Source organism: Mustela nigripes, chromosome 9, assembly GCF_022355385.1.
Source record: "Mustela nigripes isolate SB6536 chromosome 9, MUSNIG.SB6536, whole genome shotgun sequence".
Classification (NCBI taxonomy): domain Eukaryota; kingdom Metazoa; phylum Chordata; class Mammalia; order Carnivora; family Mustelidae; genus Mustela; species Mustela nigripes.
Genome location: NC_081565.1, coordinates 32,341,426 through 32,360,524, shown reverse-complemented (window position 1 = coordinate 32,360,524; position 19,099 = coordinate 32,341,426). Strand labels below are relative to the sequence as shown.

The following is a 19,099-nucleotide window of genomic DNA, read 5'->3' as shown; positions in this document are numbered from 1 at the left end:
ATGCCAGAAAGCTGACATGCATTTCAATTACCTGCCACAGGAAGACGAATGGGTAAATGTACAAGATTGCATTATGGCGCCACAGTACCGAACACTTCTCCTCATTGATCTAAATCCGGTGGGATTTGTCTGAATGAACCCGAATAACTCGATTTCATTTCTTGCTTTTTCCCCTGGATGACTTTGGGATCTGACGCAAAGGCACTGCTCTTGTTTCTGGATTTTCCAGAAACCTCCAGATGCTGAAAAATGCTTCAGTGAAGAAGGATGCATCTAGTGGTTTTGGCTAACAGCCTGGCTGATGACCCTACGGGCTGCATGGGGCTGTCTACCCTGGGGGAAAGCCCAGCCCCACTCCTCACAGATGCCCTGTGTACTCTGACAAGCCCCCACCCCCTCCCTGGGCCTCTACTTCCACCTTGTCACTGGAGAAACGTGGTCTGGAAGGTTTCTGAGTCCCTGACAACACAAACAACAGAAAAGCCCAACAAGCGACCTGGTTTCTTAAAAAAAAAAAAAAAATCAAGGACCTGTTACAAGCACGTGTTGGGGATGATAATGGGTTAAAAGAGATTAAACAGAAATAGCAACCAGACGTTGTGTGGATTTTCCCACAAACTGTAAGGACATTTTGCAAATAATCAGAGGATCAACATAGACTAGAAGTGAAAGGATATAAAGAAACATTGTTAAATGTTTAAGGTAGGGTAATAGTAGCATGGTTATGTTTTGAAAAGTCCTTGTCTAGAAGGAATGCATACTGCAGTATTTAGAGATTGAAATGAGATAATGTCTGGGAGCTGCTTTAAACATTACAGCAAAAAGGGGGGGGGCAGTGGGTAAGTAAAGATAAAGCAAGAGTAGCAAAATGTTGATGATGGTTGAAGCCAGGTGATGGGTACACGGGGTTCATTACGTGGTTCTCTCGACGTTAGGGTCTGTTTGAAAATTTCTATCATCAAAACCAAGAATAATGCAAGCTTTCTCAGAATATTGGAGGGGGCTGAACTCCCACATTCCCATGCTTTCGCAAGCCTCTCGGAGTCATGTGGGGAGACTGGATAGCCTGCAAAGTCATGCAATGGAGAAATATATTGTAAATAAGTTGAAATTGAAGTTCTCACAGAGCTGTGTTTTCTATGGACTCTGCTTTCTCTTATTGGAACATGCTACTTTCATTTCTTTGGATGTATTTTATTGCAGAAACACGACATTCCCGCATATAGAACTCATCAACTAGAAAGAAGAAGCATCAGAAAGCCTACCTTGAAATTGAGTAAATTTAATGGTCCCCATTCTCTCCCCATTCCGGAACACAACTTGACCCTAAAAACAAAACAAAACAGACAAGAACAAAAGAGAAATGCCATATTAGCTCAAACACCACTGGTCTCAGCTGCGATTCATAAATGGTACAGTGTGATTATTAATATTGGAAAAAACCCAGATTCCCATGAGCCTGCAGATGCAAAATTAAACTAACTGTTTTAAAACTGGCTGTGACTTTGGTTAATCGGAAGAGCACAAAATCAATAATGGAACCAACACATGTGAATTACAGCATTACAGCTGAGCTAGACGTCATCATTATCATCACGATTATCCATGAAACCCCCACGTGTCCTGTGTTATGCTGGGACAAGGTCTTCCAGGGTGCTGGCGCCTGGCCCTGACTCTGCTCCTGGGTCCCACCCATTACGATGTGTGGCTCTGCTGAGGCTGTTTGGTGTGAGGACCAGAAGGGGACTGGAGGTCAGTTAGTATTTTTATTAAGGACAGAGAATATTTTGGTAAGTTCTTCCTGAGTGTTGACATCAGTCCCAATTATAAATGGGCTACGGGGCAGCACAAAATGAAGCTTCTTGAGCCAGTGAGATGTGCCTAGGGTCATAGGCAGATGAGCACCCTTAATTAGGGGCACCAGGGCCTCCAGACAGCATCATCTCCTGCATCTGCCTTGCTGGCTGATACTGGGCTTCCATAGGCTGGGCTAAATAAATCGGGAACATAAAGAGGGGGTGCGGCTTCTCCTTGTTAATTCAGGACCCATCAAAATTCTGTAACAGTGCAACAAAATCGACACATTGTATCAATGAATCTTTTTGACAAGCTCGGGTGGAAAGGGGTATGATTCGCATTTTACGGATCAAGAAATTGAGACTGAGAGAGGTGATGTGCTCTGTGTTAGGTCACTGTGAGGCTGCTGGGAGTCCGCTCCAAGTTTGATTTTAATGCCCCATGCCCTTTCACGACAGCATCTTGCTCACCCAGAAATAAATTCCTTCCTGTCTTTCCATTAACGTACAATTAGGAAAAGCAATGGTCTTAGAGGGACCCTGCTTTACCCTCACTACGCTCTCGCATCAACAGGTCATAGTGCATCCCATTCAGTTCTTGGAACAAAACGCCAAGACACATCATCCCTCGGTGGAAACCCAAAGTCCGAGGCCCTGCAGCTTTTCGAACAAAGAGAATCACTCAACCTGTTCTCAGAAGGAGAAACACCTTCTAAGGCCCCTTTGACACCTTTCTGAAATCCTGTAGACAGCTGCACGTAGTATCAGTTTGAAACCGATGCCCACCGAATTCCATATTCAGGTGACGGCAGGCAATTCCCAGGAGTGTGAAAACACCTCAGCGTAAGGTGAGATGGGAGCTGTGATTTTATTTCTAGGGATGATTGAAAAACACAGAACAGCTTGCAAAAGGCTCACTTTTATGCAAATAGAGCACTCTGCAAAGCTGGGAAAGATACAGACACGGTGGACAAGGAGGACACTTCTTGGTTTGATAAAGGTGGGGGGGGATCTAATTTGTCCATCTCCTGCCAAGCTCTGAGGAACTCCAAAGACTTCTAGATATAAAATGTGGACGAATTCTGCAGAATTGTCATTAGTTAATGAAAAAGTATAGGAAATGGTCTTCAAAGCTTGGAGTGAAGGACACTGGCTTGGAGTATGAGGTGGGGATGAGAACCTCCGTTTAGGTTGTAAACAACAGCATAATTGCTGTCCATCTTTGAAGTGAGAGCTGTCACGTTTTATTTTCCTGATAGCTGCTTTTCCTAACGGTAGCTCCTTAAGCATCTCAGGTAATGCAGGGGAAGGAGGCCAGTGTCCAAGGATCCCAAACCTGGCTTAGTGCTCCCTCAGGCACGTTCCTGCGCACCCAGCAGAGCTCCCGACCTACAACGGGCACCCAGTAAATGGCAGTAGTCATTTTAATTTTAAAATGTTTAATAGCAGAGAACTGAAATTAAAACAAAACAGAACAAAACATTTTAAGCTCCAGGAAGCTTTCCAACCCTTGGGAGGAGATTTTCTATATTACATGGTATCATTTGGCAAAGGGATAAATTGTTGAGTCTTTGTCCAAGGTGTCCTCACCTTGGAAACATCAGCCCCCAAGTGACTGAGTTCTTAAACCACGTGAGCCACCATGGGTTTCACCGTCGGGTAATGAAGGAGGCACAGATGAGTAATTGGGCTAACGGGGGGTCTGAGCAGAGAAGCAGCCAAGAAGCTCTAGGAAGCCCCCTTCTGAGGAAGATGTGTCATCTGATTGCTCCCATCGGGTCTGACCGCTAACGCTGGTTCTGCTCCCCTGCCCACGGCTGTCCGGATGGGGACTGCTATCCCAACCAAGTCCACGTCAACAAGGAAGCCCACACGGCAGTCTGATGATTTTCATGAAATTCTGCCCTTCCACAAATATTTGCCTATTCTGGGCCACGTACTTAATTTCTAGGTGCTGATTCCTGCTCTCCGAGTGCTTTGTATTTGATGTGGACGGACCAATGAAACAAGTTGGCCAATAAGTGAACAAGATGACTTTACTTTGTGCAGAGCGCCCCAAAGAAAGTAAGAGGGAGGGGGTCTGTCACACAGTCAGGAAAGAGCTCAGTGAAGGGCGGACAGAAGAGGCACAAGCCGCAAGGCAGGAGGGAGGCACTCCAGGCACAGTGTGAATCAGGGCAGGAATAGAAAGACCGCGGGGTGGGGCACGGGGAGGCGAGGGAGCAGGCAGGTGGGCAGGGCTAGGTCACAGCCAGCCAGGAGGCCAGACAGGGCTGTGGAGGGGATCTTAAGCACAGCGCAGAGCCCGGGATTGGAGAGGTTGAGCAAAGCAGTACTATGATCTGCATCCAAAGGTCACGAAGGGACATAGTTTTACCCCCAGCCTCAATTCACGACAACTGTGAAGGACCGTGGGATCCAGGGGTCCCTGGGATGACCAAGGCCATGGTTACAGTGGCTATGTTTCACTCGTCCCTTTGCCACATTCTGCTTCCCTCCCTCCCAGGTCTTGTCTCTGAGACCCCCTCCCCATCAGCTTCCTGTGTGCAAATCTTTGTCTCAGAGTCTGTCTCCAGGGCAACCTCACCCAAGACCCCTGCCATCAAAGGTCCCTGGGAAGGTCCCTGGGCCTCTGTCTTTCTTGCCGCCTGCAGGAGCCCAAGTGATAATGCAGTGAGAACAGAGGCAATGGATTCTACGTGAAGCCCGTGCTTCAGCCTCCCCGCGTGGCCTGGCATTTCAGCCAAGGAAGCCAGGCTGGCTTCGCCTTCTTAAAGCCCAGCTCGAGTGGGGTTTGTTTGGTCCTTCTCCCCACACACGTATTCTTTATGTCTATATAAATGCCATGACGCTCCTCAAGCTTTTGCCACGTGACATCCCAGGCCTGTGACTGAGGCTCAGCGGGTACCCTTGACCCCAGCCATAGGGTGCGCTGAATTCTGAGGCAGGGGAGTTTGGTGGCTCTGGCCAGCATGGTGGCTGAGTTCTGTGGGCCGGCTTACAGCCCACACTTGCTCTTCTGCACCCTCCTCTGTGTTGCAGGGGCCCAAAGTCCAGAATCCACATTTCACCATCCACATTTCTCACCACCATGGAAACCACCATGGTTTCCATTTAGATTTTACTCATGAGAAGTATTCAAGGGAGATTTAGAAAGTACATATAAGGGGCACCTGGGTGCCTCAGTGGGTTAAAGCCTCTGCCTTTGGCTTAGGTCATGGTCCCAGGATCCTGGGATTGAGCCCCGCATCGGGCTCTCTACTCAGCAGGGAGCCTGCTTCCCTTCCTCTCTCTGCCTGCCTCTCTTTCTACTTATAATCACTGTATGTCAAATAAATAAATAAAATCTTTTTTTTAAAAAAAGGAAGTACGCATAAGGGAAAAGCTATTTTTTTTTCCTGCTTTGGCTATAGAAGCAAGAGCTCTGAGTGCCTGCAGGTGTCTGTGGGTCCCAACAGCCCCCCAACTGTCAGTGTGGGGGGCTTTGAGCTGACTGCTCAGTGGCTTGTGGGGGGGGAGGCCCCAGAGCAGCACAAACAGTGGCTGCAGGAGCCTCAGAGGCCCGTGCCCTTGGGTCTCCATTATTTTATTTGCATTCCTAATCGGCTCTGGGGTCATTTTTATAAACGCCTTGGAAGTTAGAATCCATTATCAATCAGCACGCTGTGGAGAAGAGATACCACTTCGTGCATTTTGTGCATTTCCAAGGCAGTGGCCACACCGTTTCCCCTTTTATTCCTGCAGCCCAAGGGGCATGGTCATTTCTGCAAATACTTATCTCCGAGGACAGCACCTTCTTGTTTCGCTCCTCCACCCTTTGCAACCCAAAGGGTGGTTGACCCCGGACATGACCTGGTTACCCCAAGCTGTAACCAGTTCCTTGTATTAAATCTCCTTCTGAAATGCCTGAAGGGGTTGTCTGTTTTTTTGACAGCATGCTGATTGATAATGGATTCTAACTTCTGAGGAGCTTATAAAGAATGATCACAGAGCAGATCTGGAATGCAAATAAAATAATGGAAGTAAAGCCACCAAATGGATAATTTCTAAGGAACTTTTTTTTCCCCCTGAAAGAGATGTCACTAATGCCAAAGAAGACAGTCTGTTTCATAAAAGTCAATCCAAATGAATGGTTCAGGTTGAATCGGGGGCAAGAAAGCTGTATTTCTTTGTCAGGGAAATCTTCAGAATTCAAAAATGTGACACGTGGGAAAAAAACTCCAGTTTTAGCATTCACCAGACAAGAGTCAACACTGCCTGTAGCGTGACCCCGGATAGTCACGGAGCATTTCTGAGTGTCCATTCTCCTCTTTGAAAAATAGGAAGCTCGATCCCCACTTGTCAGGATTGTTTGTGAGCATTAAAGGAGGCATTTATGAAAAAGGCATAATGCAGAGCTGCCTCGAATAAAGGGTGACCCATAATTCCTCCAGGTAATCCTAGTTAGCAGAATTTCACCTGGTGTCAGCTCAGAATCCGCAGGAAAACCAGTGGAGAGTGAAATGTACACTAAAGATTCCAGCAGCCTGCACACAGAAAAATTAATTGTTCCCATTGTTCATTTGTAATGTTTCACTGCTAAGCACAAGTAAGATCTATGCCAATAGCAGGTCATGAATTGTATGGGTCAAACCCTATGTTGGAATTTTTTGGCGGGGGGGGGGGGGCTCTTTCAATTTCACGGTGGAAGGCAGGGATGCCCAGCCCCGGACATGTCCTGATGTTGGGCTGGAGCTGGAGGCTGGACAGAATGAAGACTCGCTGATCTCAGCCCAATTGAGTGGGGCCCTGGGCCCACTGAGGGACACAGTGCCTCAGATCATGGCATCTTTAGGGAAGGATTTCTGTCTTTAATATGTCCCTAAGTGCACTCTTGTCTCCGGCAGTTGCATTCGTCTCTGGGAGGTGTGAGCACGCACGCTCATCTGAGGGCTCGGTCTGTGCTGTGGGGAAACATGATCTGCCCTGACATGTCTCACTGCTATTTGTGTAGATGATCCAAACCCATCTTGGACAGTTCTGCTGCCAGCCCTCCAACCGGGACCATGCTGGTCTCAAATAAATAATGAGGACTTGGAGTAAACACCAGGGTTTGAATGCGGGTCGGGTTTTACCCTCAAGGGTAAAGGCCCTCATCATGTAGGCTTGAAGAGGAAGTTGTCTTCTGTTTTCCAAGGGATGGCAGGACTTAAAAGAGAATATCAAACAATTGTGTAGGTCCACCCACATGTTCTACAAAGGTGAAAATATATGTATATATATATATATATATTTTTTTTGCCTGTGCCTTAGTCTAAAATAACTCATATTTTGCAGACTATTTAAAATATTTTCTTAAATGAAGTGCTTCGAAAAGGCCCAAGCCTGGAGAAAAAAGTTTGATGCATTCATTGAGTTTTGAGTCATGGGTTTGTAGGGAATTAAGAGGAGAGGAAGGATGGGAGGTGTGGCAAGCCCCAAAACCACCCTGCTGCTGGTGTGTAGTAAATGGAGGGGCATCCTTCTGAGGGACCGTGATCAGATGGCCCAAAGGGTTCCAGTGGTCACCAGCCACAGAGTGAATGGTGGTCTAAGGTAAGGCTAGGTGCAATGGAGGGGAGAGAGATGAAGAGAAGATGGCGGGGTAGAGGGGCCAAGAGGGGTGGGACCAACTCCTCTTTCCTTCTAGTCAAAATACAAGAGTCCAGCTTGTTTAGAATAGCAAAATATCAGACACGGAAGAAATGTCCACAATATAGGGCAATAGCCACATAAACAGATAGACACATGATAATATTATGATACAAGCTTTCAACCAACCAGCACTGAGAGGCAGCTAACATGGGTTGGGCACGTGCAGGGCAGGCACCAGATAAAGGGTGAGCAAAGTCAATATGGTTCTAAATTGCGTGGAGTGTGTAGTCTCCATGTTTACTGTTTAATGCAGTATTTAATGGCTGCATTAAACAGTAAATATACCGATAAATATATAATTACAAACTACAATAAGTGATACTACAATCACTTACTACACACACAATAAGTGGTCACTACAGTAAGTGACACAAAGGAGAAGAATAGGGAGCTATGATTGAGAGCTACAACACGAACTTAATGTAGATTGTGGGCCAAGGAGGGCTTTTCTGGGGAGGTGGCATTTCCACCAAGATCAGAAGGAGTTAGCTAAGAGCGTGGGAGAGATGGTCCTGGGAAGAGGGATTATATGTGCAAAGTTCCCAAGTCAAAGAGAGATTGGGAAACCAGAGGAGCTGAAAGATCCCAGCGAAGCTGTAAGAGGTCATCGAGGAGGAGATAAGCATGAGAAAGGATTGGCAAGGTAGACATGTGTGAGGTCATGTGGAACCTTACAGGCTGTATCAAGAATGCTGACTCTAACTTCAAATGTAAGGAAAGTGACCAAAGGGTTTTAACCAAGGGGTGACTTGATCTAAGTTCTACATCCTTGAGCATTTTATTATAAAAATTACAAAAGACTGGAAAAAGTGATTTCTGACTGTTCCAGACACTGGTTAGCTGTTCACCAAATCCAGTTCCTTTTCCCCTTGGGCACATGGTTAAACTGCATTTTCTAACCACCTTTACAGTTAGGTGTGGCCATGTGGCAGTTCCAGACAAAGAAATGTGGGGAGAAGTGGCATATGATACGCCAGATCTGGCCATGAAAACCTCCCACAAGACCCTTCACTCTCCTTCACTTCCCCCATCTATCAACTAGATTCAAAGCATCTTTCAGTGAACTCTGAGGCCCTAGGATCAGAGGGGACCCGAGATGGAAGAGCCTGGGTCCATGAATCATCACGTGGAAAGAATTTCCACCAACCAGAAACATCCACTTTGGACTCATATGAGAAACATCAAGTTTTACTGCGTTGATCCTCTAAGATTCTGAGACATCGTTGTTACAGCAGCTAGTGGTACTTATCCTAACTAATCACTTTAGTAAAAAAGCATAAAAATTATATTTACAGTACATGCACAATGATGTGAAAATCACTCCCACCAAATAAAAATGTTAATGCTTGTTGGTTATTAGGTTGTGTGATTATGGCTTTTTCTTCTTTTGACTTTTGGATATTTTCCAATATCCTATAATGAATATGTATTATTTTCCTAAGAGAAAAACTTGATTAAAAACTTTTTTTGAAAAGATGTTATAAGAAGGCATGTTTTTTACAGGCAAAAATAGCAACATCATCACCAACAAAATAATACTCTCTCTTGGAATAGATTAATTTTTACTGACAGCTTCAAGTTTTTGTGAGTAAGAGCCAGAGATCCATGCAAATATAAGTACATCTCCCCTCCACTTAGAAGAAGGGGAAAAGCCATGAGCAAGGGGTCTAAAGACACAGATGGAGGCTGTGTTCTGCCGTTTTCTAGGAAGGGTACCTGGGACGAGCTCTTTCTGGACTCTTTTCTCCAGTTTCCTACTGCAGAACGCACAGAGATAACACTCTTCATGTTATTTTTAGCTCTGTTGAAACATTTGTGTACATTATCCGAGATATTTTTTTCTCGGGAGTTGTTCTTCATGAATCAATTCTCAACAGCAACCCCAAGGCAGTGCACTGTGGGTTATCATTATCTCTGTTTTACAGATGAAGAAAAGGGAGGCAGTGCGAGAAGACATTTGCCTGGGGTCACGTGACCAGTGGGCAGCACCGGGATTCATTCCAGACAAGGAGGACTTCAAGCTTATGCCTCTAACCACATGCTCCCCTGCCTCCTTATAGAAGAACCAGTCACTGATGGGAGAATGAGCTCTTTGCAGGGGATCAGAGTGAGACCTCAGTAGCCTTGGTGGAGGGGAGGGATCTAGTCAGGGATGTGTTGATTAATGTTTAACAATAGGCTCTTGGTGGGGGCAGGGTAGGAAGCCCTGATTTGTATGGGGATTTCTACAATGTAAATACTCGCACCAAGCAGACTTCCAGCTATCTACCATTTCACACCTGGCTCATCGATTCTGCATCATTTAACAAGTAGCTCTTGGCTCTCTTGGGAGCCAATAGGATCCAGCTCCAGCACACTGGTGGCCAAGTCAGTCCCCTTGGGCTTCCAGAGTAAAAAATGTGAGGAAGAAAAGCTTAGTAAAAACTAAAACTTAGTAAAAACCAAAAACTTGGTAAAAAAAAAAAAAAAAAAAGCGGGTAAAAACCCGCACCAAGAGGTGGGTGAGAATCTCTTCTCAGGAATGGGGAAAGGGACTTCCTATCAGAGCGCGAAGAGCTGTAGAGAAGGGGCTCATGCGGGTTCCCCAAATTGCCTGCTCTACTCTGCTCTGGACCCAGAGAGACAAAGAGGCCAAAACAGACGAGCTGGTTATCATGAAGACCCAAAGGTGATCACAGGTTGAGGGATCCAGAAAACCCTGCAAGATGTTGGTGCTGGGGTCTGTGTCCCCAGGAGCTGAATGATGTTGGCTGAGACTGTTTCTATGCAATTAAGCCAGAAGGGGTTCTGGGCTTAGAGTGTGAGGTTCAGGGCTCTAGTTCAAGTCTTGTTACGAACACCTGTGTGCCCCTAGTTATGCTCCTTCCTCTCTCTGGGCCTCAGTTTTCTCATAGAAAGTGAGAAGACAGGGGTGCCTGGGTGGCTCAGTGGGTTAAGCCTCTGCCTTTGGCTCAGGTCATGATCTCAGGGTCCTGTGGTCAAGTCCCGCATTGGGCTCTCTGCTCAGTGGGGAGCCTGCTTCCCACTCTCTCTCTGCCTGCTTCTCTGCCTACTTGTGATCTCCCTCTGTCAAATAAATAAATAAAATCTTAAAAAAAGAAAGTGAGGAGACAGGTGTCATATGCTGTGTTTGTTGAGTGGTTACTCTGGGACACAGCATGCCCTTGCTAGACCCTGGGGAAACTCAATGATTAAGCCAAAGTCCTAGTCTTCGAGAAGCTCCCAGGCTAAGGAAGGTGACCAGCAAAAAAAAAAAAAAAAAAAAAAAAAAAAGATAGTTACAAGGCAGTGTGATAGTTGGTAGGAGAGGGTGGATACAGAGGTATGAGGATGAAAGGAAGGGCACTCTCTCAAGGAAGGGCTTGGAGGGGACAGGAAAGAGTGAGTGTCAGTTAGGCAGGCAAAGAGGATGAGAGAGGAATGTTCTAGGTGGAGGGAAAAGCATATGCAAAGGCCTGGAGGCAAGAGAGAGCTTGGCTCTGTGAAGGACCAGAAGGAAGGGCAAGGCAGCTGGTGGGGATATGAAAGTGGTAGGGGAGGTTAATGGAAGAAAGGAAGGCAAGAACCGAATCAGGGAGAGCTTTGGACCTCATGTTGTAAACGGGGGCCGTAGAAGGGTTATTATAAACCAAGAGGTAACACGTCCAACATTTTCTTTAAAAGGAAGGAAACTGGGGCGCCTGGGTGGCTCAGTTGGTTGGACGACTGCCTTCGGCTCAGGTCATGATCCCAGAGTTCCCGGACCGAGTCCCGCATTGGGCTCCCAGCATCGGGCTCCAGCTCCACGGGGAGTCAGCTTCTCCCTCTGACCTCCTCCTCTCTCCTGCTCGCTCTCATTGTCTCTTTCTCAAATAAATAAATAAAATCTTTAACAACAACAAAAAAAGGAAGGAAATTCTGTCAATTGTGACAACACAGATGGACCTGGAGGACATTATGCTACCTGAAATAAGAAGGACACAGAAAGACAAATACTGCATCGTATCACTTATGTGTAGGATCTACAACAGTCAGACTCCTAGAAGCAGAGAGTAGAATGGTGACTGCTGGGAGCTGGAGGGAGGGAGAAATGGGGAGATGATGGTCAAAGGGTCCCTACTTTCAGTTACACAGAATGAATAAGTTCTGGGGAAGCTAATGGACAGCATGGGGACTGCAGGTAGTAGTATTATGCTGTAAACTTGCAAAGTGCTAAGAGGGTAAATCTTAAGGGTTCTCACTATAGAGAAAGAAAGCAAGAAAGAGAGAGAATGGAAAACTGTAGGGGATGGCTATGATGGCTACATTAATTAGCTTGATGTTTGCGATCATGTCACAGTGTATCAAATCATCAAAGAGTACCCCTTAAATAGATATAAATCCTATTTATTAAGCATGCCTCAATAAAGCTGAAGAAAAAAAAAAAAAGCTGCTCTGGTGCTTGTGGAAAATGGATAGGCACAAGGAGGAGACTGGGTGCAAGGAAGCCAGTTGGAAGCAATTGTGGAGTCCAAGTGAGATAGGAGGACATGGCTGGAGAAGACTCCATAATTCCCAAGATGGGAACGAGGTGGAACCCATAGGGTTTAGAGTTGTCCAGTGTGAAGGCTGTGGAAGCCAAAGAAGGGGAGAACGGTTTTCTGGTTTGGCAGACAGATGGTCCACGCCTTACTTGCCCAGTCAGCAGCGGGTACCTGCCCTGATCAGTGAGTGGGGTCTTTGCCCAGCTTCCGGGGTGGCCAGCTGGGCTCTGTCTCCCTAAAGCCATACACCATGAGACCCTCCTCCAGGATTCTTGCCCCTACCCCCAACCCCTCTTCGAGTTTCCTGGTCAATTACAGAGGCCAGCATCGCCATGTTTAGAAATATTTAATTTTGCTTTACTGTAGGTTCTATTTTTGTTAAATAGATTAGTCTCCACCAGGAAAACCAAATTGCTGACCGGCCGACCTGAAAGTCTGAGACAGGCAATTTGCAATCTGTTGGAATCTTTACTTCAAGCAGGCTGGCCTGGGGTGGGGGGTTTGGGGGGCAGGGCTCAAACAAAGCAGCTGGCACCACAGCAGTCCAGGTATGCCTGAGGCCAGAGGGCTCGGCTGCAGGGTGACCAGGGAAAGCGAGAGAAAGGTGCCCAGCAGAGGAATGGTACAGGAAAAATGGGCAGGGCTATGGAGCTCAGGGACAGGGGGTTCAGGAAGGGCCCTGTGCTGGGAGGTGGGCCGCCTGGACTCTAGCTCAGGGCCCCCTTGTCCCTTGGGTGGCAGTCTCCTAGTGTGTAAGAAGATCAAGTTTGTATTATCTGAAAGCTGGGTCCAGAATTTCTCCTAAGAGGAAATGATCTTGGTGTAGGAGGGAACCTTGATTAGTCTCCTGGGTGGAAGGTAAGAAGAAGGGAGAAGAGGAAGGAGCTATCCTCTGCAGAGAAGGAGGTCCAAGAGGGGTGGGAGGCCTAGTGAGACCACGACAGGGAAAGTGGTCCCTAAGACGGGGGGCGGGGGGGAGTGGCAGAGCATGAACTAGATCAGGAATAAGGTCCAACTTGAAGTCATTCAAATGACATTCTATGGTACAAACCCCCTCCCCCTAACCCCCAAATATTCCCTGGAACCCCTCACAAGTCCTCATAAAAGGGGATGGCTTTCAGGTCTGTTCGTTTTTGTTTTGTGTGACTGTCATAATGGAGGAGGGGTCTGCATTCCAGGCATGGATCCATGGGGCCCAGAGCTGAGGGAAAAAAAAAAAAAAAACAAACAAACAAAACCTCAGGGATCTGGAATGGTCCAAATTCTGAATGAATTCAGCACAAGCAGGACCGTGAGAGGGCAAGCCCGCAGGAATGTGAAGAAATCTTGAGGTTGGTTTTGGTCATCCCTAAACTGAGAGATGGGGCTTCCTGAGAACCTTTCCAAGCCCCAATGGCTGACATCAGGTTAGCTGACATCGAGGCTGACATCGAGGCTAGCGTTGGGCAGGAAGCTCTCTTAATCTTTACTGTGTCTTGGTTTCTCCATCTGTACAACAGTCTGGGTGTGAGTTTTCATCTGCCAAAGCATGGATATGTCTAAGTGTGGACACGCATGAGGGCATACGTATGAGGCAGGCCAAGGGCAAGGAGTACCGATGTGACAGTCTCCCAGGCTCTTCCCAGCCCCAGCGGTCCCCAGCTCTCTGGCCTGGTGAGTCACCAGTCTCACCTTGGAAACAGCGGGCTGGGCTGGCAGCAAGGTGTCCCTGGTGTGCCCGATTGAGAACCTGTTCTCCCTCTTGGCTCAGCTCCCCTATTTGAAACCCAGAGGGCTCCATATGGGGACTGGGGACTATTCAGTTGGCTTCATGGGCTAAGTCTAAAAACCTTCCATCAATTAAAAAAATCTTCCACTAATTCTCCTGCGAAGGATAGAGACAGGAGTCAGCAGGGGGAAAACCAGAAAGGAAAGGAAGGGCAGTGTTGGCAGCCCCACCTACTGAGGCGGCCTCGAGCTGCGGAGGGTCAGGAGGCTCCTTCTAGCAGCAGAAAGCAGAACGACGGCTGAGAAACGCAGGGCTTGGACCAGGAACAAACGCGGTGGGTGTCCGAGGCTGTTTTCAGGGCTGGAGTGAGGCCCGCTGAAGCTCGGAGAGATAAATCGAAGAACCTTTTTGCTTAAGATGGGTTGTCTCCTCCCTCCCACCTCTGGCCTGGGCTTGCGAGGGTCTTTATTCCCAACCACAGGGACTCTTTTAAGACCCCTGCCCCACGGATGGGTCCAGCTAGTGAAGTCCCTGTATTGATAGGACTGGCATCTGGTGGATGGCCGTCAAACACTGTGCAGTGGACATTTCTTTTCTTGCCCACCAGCTGGTCCCCCTTTGAATGATCATAGTACCCTGATTTTAATTTAGAGATGATGTTGGTCAGGGCTGTGAGAGCCACTCTCTAAGATAGCCCCAGTGATTCTCACCTACAGATACTGACAACCTGTACAGTCCCCTCCCACACTGAACAGGGCTGCTGTCTGTAACCAGTAGGCTACTACAGAAATGGCAGAGAGTGACTCCCAAAGTTAGGCCGCACAAAGACACTGACGCTCCAGCCTTGCTTTCTTTTGGATCACTGACGCTGGTGGAAGCCGGCCACTGTGTGATAAGGACATCCAAGCAGCCCTATGGAGAGAGGTCCACGTGGTGAAAACCCAAGTCCTTTTGCCAACAGCCACCACTAATTTGCCAGCCATGTTCACGAGCCACCTTGGAAACAAGTCTCCTACCCCAAGAGGCCCTAGGATGACTGTAGTCCCACCTTGCCTACAATTACAAATATTAAAGCCCCTAAGCCAGAACCTTGCAGCTAAGTCACCCCTGAATTCCTGACTCACAGAAACTACATGAGATAATAAATCTTGACTGTTGCTTGCAGCTACTACACTTTAGGATAATTTGCTATAAAGCAAGAGATAACAAATACAGGGGTCACAGGAAGTAAGAGAATTCACCCTGAATGGTTCAAAGGAAGACCCTTAATTAAGGACTACCACAGTGTGGGGGAACAGATCATGAGGGCAGCCAAAAGACAGTGTTGTGCCCATGGACTAGTAACGGCAGGAGCTGTTATATAACTCAGAGCAGAGGAGCTAGGGAAGAAATCGTGTCCTCAGAGCTTCACAGGAGTGGGAGACACTGAGGAGGAGTAGCCTTGGAGGAAGGGCATATTTATTTCAAGAGATAGAGCACCAAAGGCAGGCTGAGGGCTGCACCCTGACCTCTCTCTCTCTCCTCTTGGCCTCCAATCTCTTGCCTGTACTCCCCACTGGCTAAAGCCAACCAGAAGCTGAGCACAAGGGACCCTGAGTAATGCTGACCATGGGAACTGCTTCCTAGGGCACAGAGAAGGGGAGAGATCCTAGGGCACAGAGAAGGGGAGAGAATGGAGCCGTTGGAAGAGAGGCAGAGAAAAGAGAAATGCCCCCTCTGAGATTCCTCTGGCCTCACTCTACCTTCAAGTTCTATGAAACTTTCTTTATGTGTGAACCACATGTATAAAGTCAAGAGTCACATGACTTAAACTAAGCCAATCAGTGTGGTCCCCTGGCAATAGTGATTGGTTTAGGCAAGTGCACGTGACCCAAACCAGCCAATCAAAGCTAAGGGGATTGACTTTCAGGGATTCTGTTGGCACTAATGGGGAAAATGAGCTCCCTCTTTTGCTGGACTCGAGTGACAGTGGGATCCGGAAGTAACTGTGCAGAGGCTGAGGGTGGAGCTGGCACGGAAGGAAGCAGTCCCAGCGATGGAGAGAGGGAGAGGCCTCGTCCTGGACTTCACTGTTATCTTTGGGTAAGGACGGTTTTCTATTACTTGCACCAGAAGAGTCCTAAAGACACATTCCCATTTAGACAGCCTTGGTGATCCTCATAGTGGCTCTCTGGGGTAGCATTAACCCCATTTTACAGGTGGAGAAAACGAGGTCCTGTTCTCTTTATCATTTGGCAGCGAGTTCATTTAAACTCATTGTTAAGCCCACTCTACCAGCCTAGGTTTTCAGAATGTATTTCATCTTCACATTGCATGATTTTAGATTTTTGACTTCTGTTTCAGTGGCCTCGCTGTATATAAGCCTGTTACTGAAAGCTGCTTCAAACCCCCTTTAGAAGTAGGTGGCACGCCATTATTAATTTTCATCAAACAAGCAAACAAGTCATGGTGGTTAGGAAGATTTTCCAAAGTCACACATCTTTCAGGGGCACAGTCTCAGACTGGAAGGCAGGACTGAAGCAAGTCCCCTGGCCCTTTCTCATCCCAAATGGGAAATACCCTTTTTTTAGTACTTTTCTTACCCCTCTCTCCCATACTTTCCCTTCTTCCTGCTTCTGCATTGAGCCGATCCTCCCGGGAGGACAGTGGGAAGGCTGGGAGTGGCAGATGTGTGCTCAAGGCTACCCTGATAAGGTAGGGCAATCACTCCATGGTCCCCAGCAAGTTTAGAAAAAAAAAGCAGGGGCACCCTTTGGTCTGGTAGGGGAGGTAAGAAAGAAAGCATCTTCTCCTGACTGCTGAGTTAGCCAAAGACCTTGCAGGGCTTGCCGGGACCCGTGAAATCTGGCCTCTGATTTCTCTGATGGTGTCTCCCTTCGCTGACTCGGTTCCAGCTACGCTGGCCCCCTTGCACTTCCCACACACTCCAGCTTCTTTGCCTGCTCGGTTATTTTTGATGAGAAATCAGACACACCCTGGGTGCTAGATATTTTTGAATATTCCTTTAAATATGTTTAAGCTTTGTCTGGGGCATGATTAAGTTACTTGAAATGAGCTTGACCCCTTTAAGCTTTGCTTCTAGGCTTTCTTGGGTGGGCCCAGAGCCATCTTTAATCTAGGGTTGACTACTGGGACTACAGCCTCCTGAGTATCTCCCTTTCTGAAATTTTTCACCCTGGTTGATGCGAACACAAACGATTCCTGGCCTTGCAGGAGCTCTGAGGATCCCCCTGCATGTTGATTTCGGCTGGTACTTTCCCTGGTCTCGGGTGGTTTCCTCACTACATCAGCACATGCTGACGAGTCCGCAGCTGAAGACCTGAGGTGGCCCCTCGGAGCTGTCTGCTGCCCTGTCTCTCTTCCCTCCGCTATTCTGCCTGCAAATTCTAGCATCCTTGGTCTCTCTTTTTTTTTTTTTTAATTTTATTTATTTATTTGACAGACAGAGATCACAAGTAGGCAGAGAGGCAGGCAGAGAGAGAGAGAGAAGAGGAAGCAGGCTCTCTGCTGAGCAGAGAGCCCGATATGGGGCTCGATCCCAGGACCCTGGGATCATGACCTGAGCCGAAGGCAGAGGCTTTAACCCACTGAGCCACCCAGGCGCCCCTCCTTGGTCTCTCTTAATTCAAAATTTCAACTGTCTCAATTCATGTTGTCAACTTGGTGGACTGCAGGGCTGTGTCTGGGCAATCCTAAGGCTCATGTTCTTTGTGTCCCTTCGCTCAGGGGTCATTTTCCTCTGCTGTCTGTAGTCCGGAGTTGGAAAACTGTTGTTTCCCATGATTTGACTGGTGTTTTAGTTGCTTAAGGCAAGAGCGTAAAGCCAGTCCCTGTTACTCCTCCATCTTGGCCGGAAGTAGAAGCTTCCCTTAACCCCAAGTGCTGGAGACACTGTTAACCGAGGCTTTCACGCTGGCTGTCCCCCGGCCTGGATCACTTCTCCCCTAGTCATAACACGGACCTTCTCACCCCTTCTTCAAGTCTTTTCTCATGTACCACCTTCCCAGAGAGGCCTCCTCTGGCCGTGCTGTTTAAAACTTCTCCCTGCTCCCTCTCCACTGGCGCCATTTCCAATTCTCCTTCCCTTCCTGCACATTTCTTTCTTTTTTTCTTCTTAAATAGCACTGCTGCCTTCTCACATACTACATAATTTACTTACTTAATATGCCCATCACTGACTCTCTCTTTGCACTGGGCTGTAAACCCTTTGAAGGAAAGGATTTCTGTTTGTTTGGTTCATGCTGTATTCCTGGCTTCCAGTACGATGCTTGGCCCATTAGTAAGTTCTCAACAATTACTTGTTGAATAAAGGCATGGTTGAGAAGATGATAGTGAAAAAAACATCAACAAAAACACACAACAGCCCATAAGCACAGCTGTGAATGTTGAAAATGTGAGGTGTGTGTGGGAGAGTAGCTAATATCCCTTCTGTGTGAACAGCAGCCTGAGAGGAAATAGCCTGTACACAGTGATGGCTGGTGGTGAGCTCCCAAGATGGCAGGCTCTATTCTGTAGGCAGTATGGAGCCATGGAAGGTGATTAATAAGGAACAATGTGGTCAGAGATTATTTAGGAAGAATAATCCGGTGAGTGTAGATGTGAGACTCAGAAGAGATGAGGGGCAGAGGAGAGAGAGGAGAGAGGAGACACTTGGGAGTTCACAGAGTCAGCAGAGCTCAGCAGGTGAAGAGAGGAGTGGAGATGATACCTGTATAGATTTTTCTGTGGCAACATGGCTGGTGTGACAGAGCAAACTGAGGTTCCAAAGGATTCCACCGAGAGTGGTCGGGGAGTAGACAAGAGTGTAAAATGAACATGGGCATTAGAGGTGGTTGATGTTGGGCCCGAAATCTGGACTCTGCCCTTCTCTGGGCACAGTTGTCACTTCCCACCTTGTGAACCTGGGCACAGTTGTCACTTCCCATTGCATGAGCCTGGGAACAGTTGTTACTTCCCACGTCGTGAACCTGGACACAGCTGTTAGTTTGCACCTCATGAGCCTGGGCACAGTCGTCACTTCCTACCTTGTGAGCCTAGACACAGTCTTCACTTCCCCTGTTGTGAACCTGGACACAGTTGTCACTTCCCACCTTGTAAACCTGGGAACAGTTGTCACTTCCCATCGCATGAGCCTGGGAACAGTCGTCACTTCCCACCTTGTGAACCTGGGCACAGTTGTCACTTCCCATTGCATGAGCCTGGGAACAGTTGTTACTTCCCACGTCGTGAACCTGGACACAGCTGTTAGTTTGCACCTCATGAGCCTGGGCACAGTCGTCACTTCCTACCTTGTGAGCCTAGACACAGTCTTCACTTCCCCTGTTGTGAACCTGGACACAGTTGTCACTTCCCACCTTGTAAACCTGGGAACAGTTGTCACTTCCCATCGCATGAGCCTGGGAACAGTCGTCACTTCCCAC

At 47.6% G+C, this 19,099-nt stretch overlaps 1 protein-coding gene and 1 pseudogene across 1 annotated transcript in view; one reads left to right on the top strand and one right to left on the bottom strand.

Annotated features, from left to right (window-relative positions):
* Positions 1 to 19,099, bottom strand: part of GABBR2 (gamma-aminobutyric acid type B receptor subunit 2) — a 340,962-nt gene that overhangs the window by 91,255 nt on the left and 230,608 nt on the right. The window contains exon 8 of the mRNA XM_059411211.1: positions 1,266 to 1,326. Coding sequence (XP_059267194.1) covers positions 1,266 to 1,326 — 61 coding nt within the window. The remainder of the gene's footprint in view (positions 1 to 1,265; positions 1,327 to 19,099) is intronic.
* The window catches only part of LOC132024912 (large ribosomal subunit protein eL22-like), an 11,706-nt pseudogene continuing 6,146 nt past the window's right edge, over positions 13,540 to 19,099 (top strand).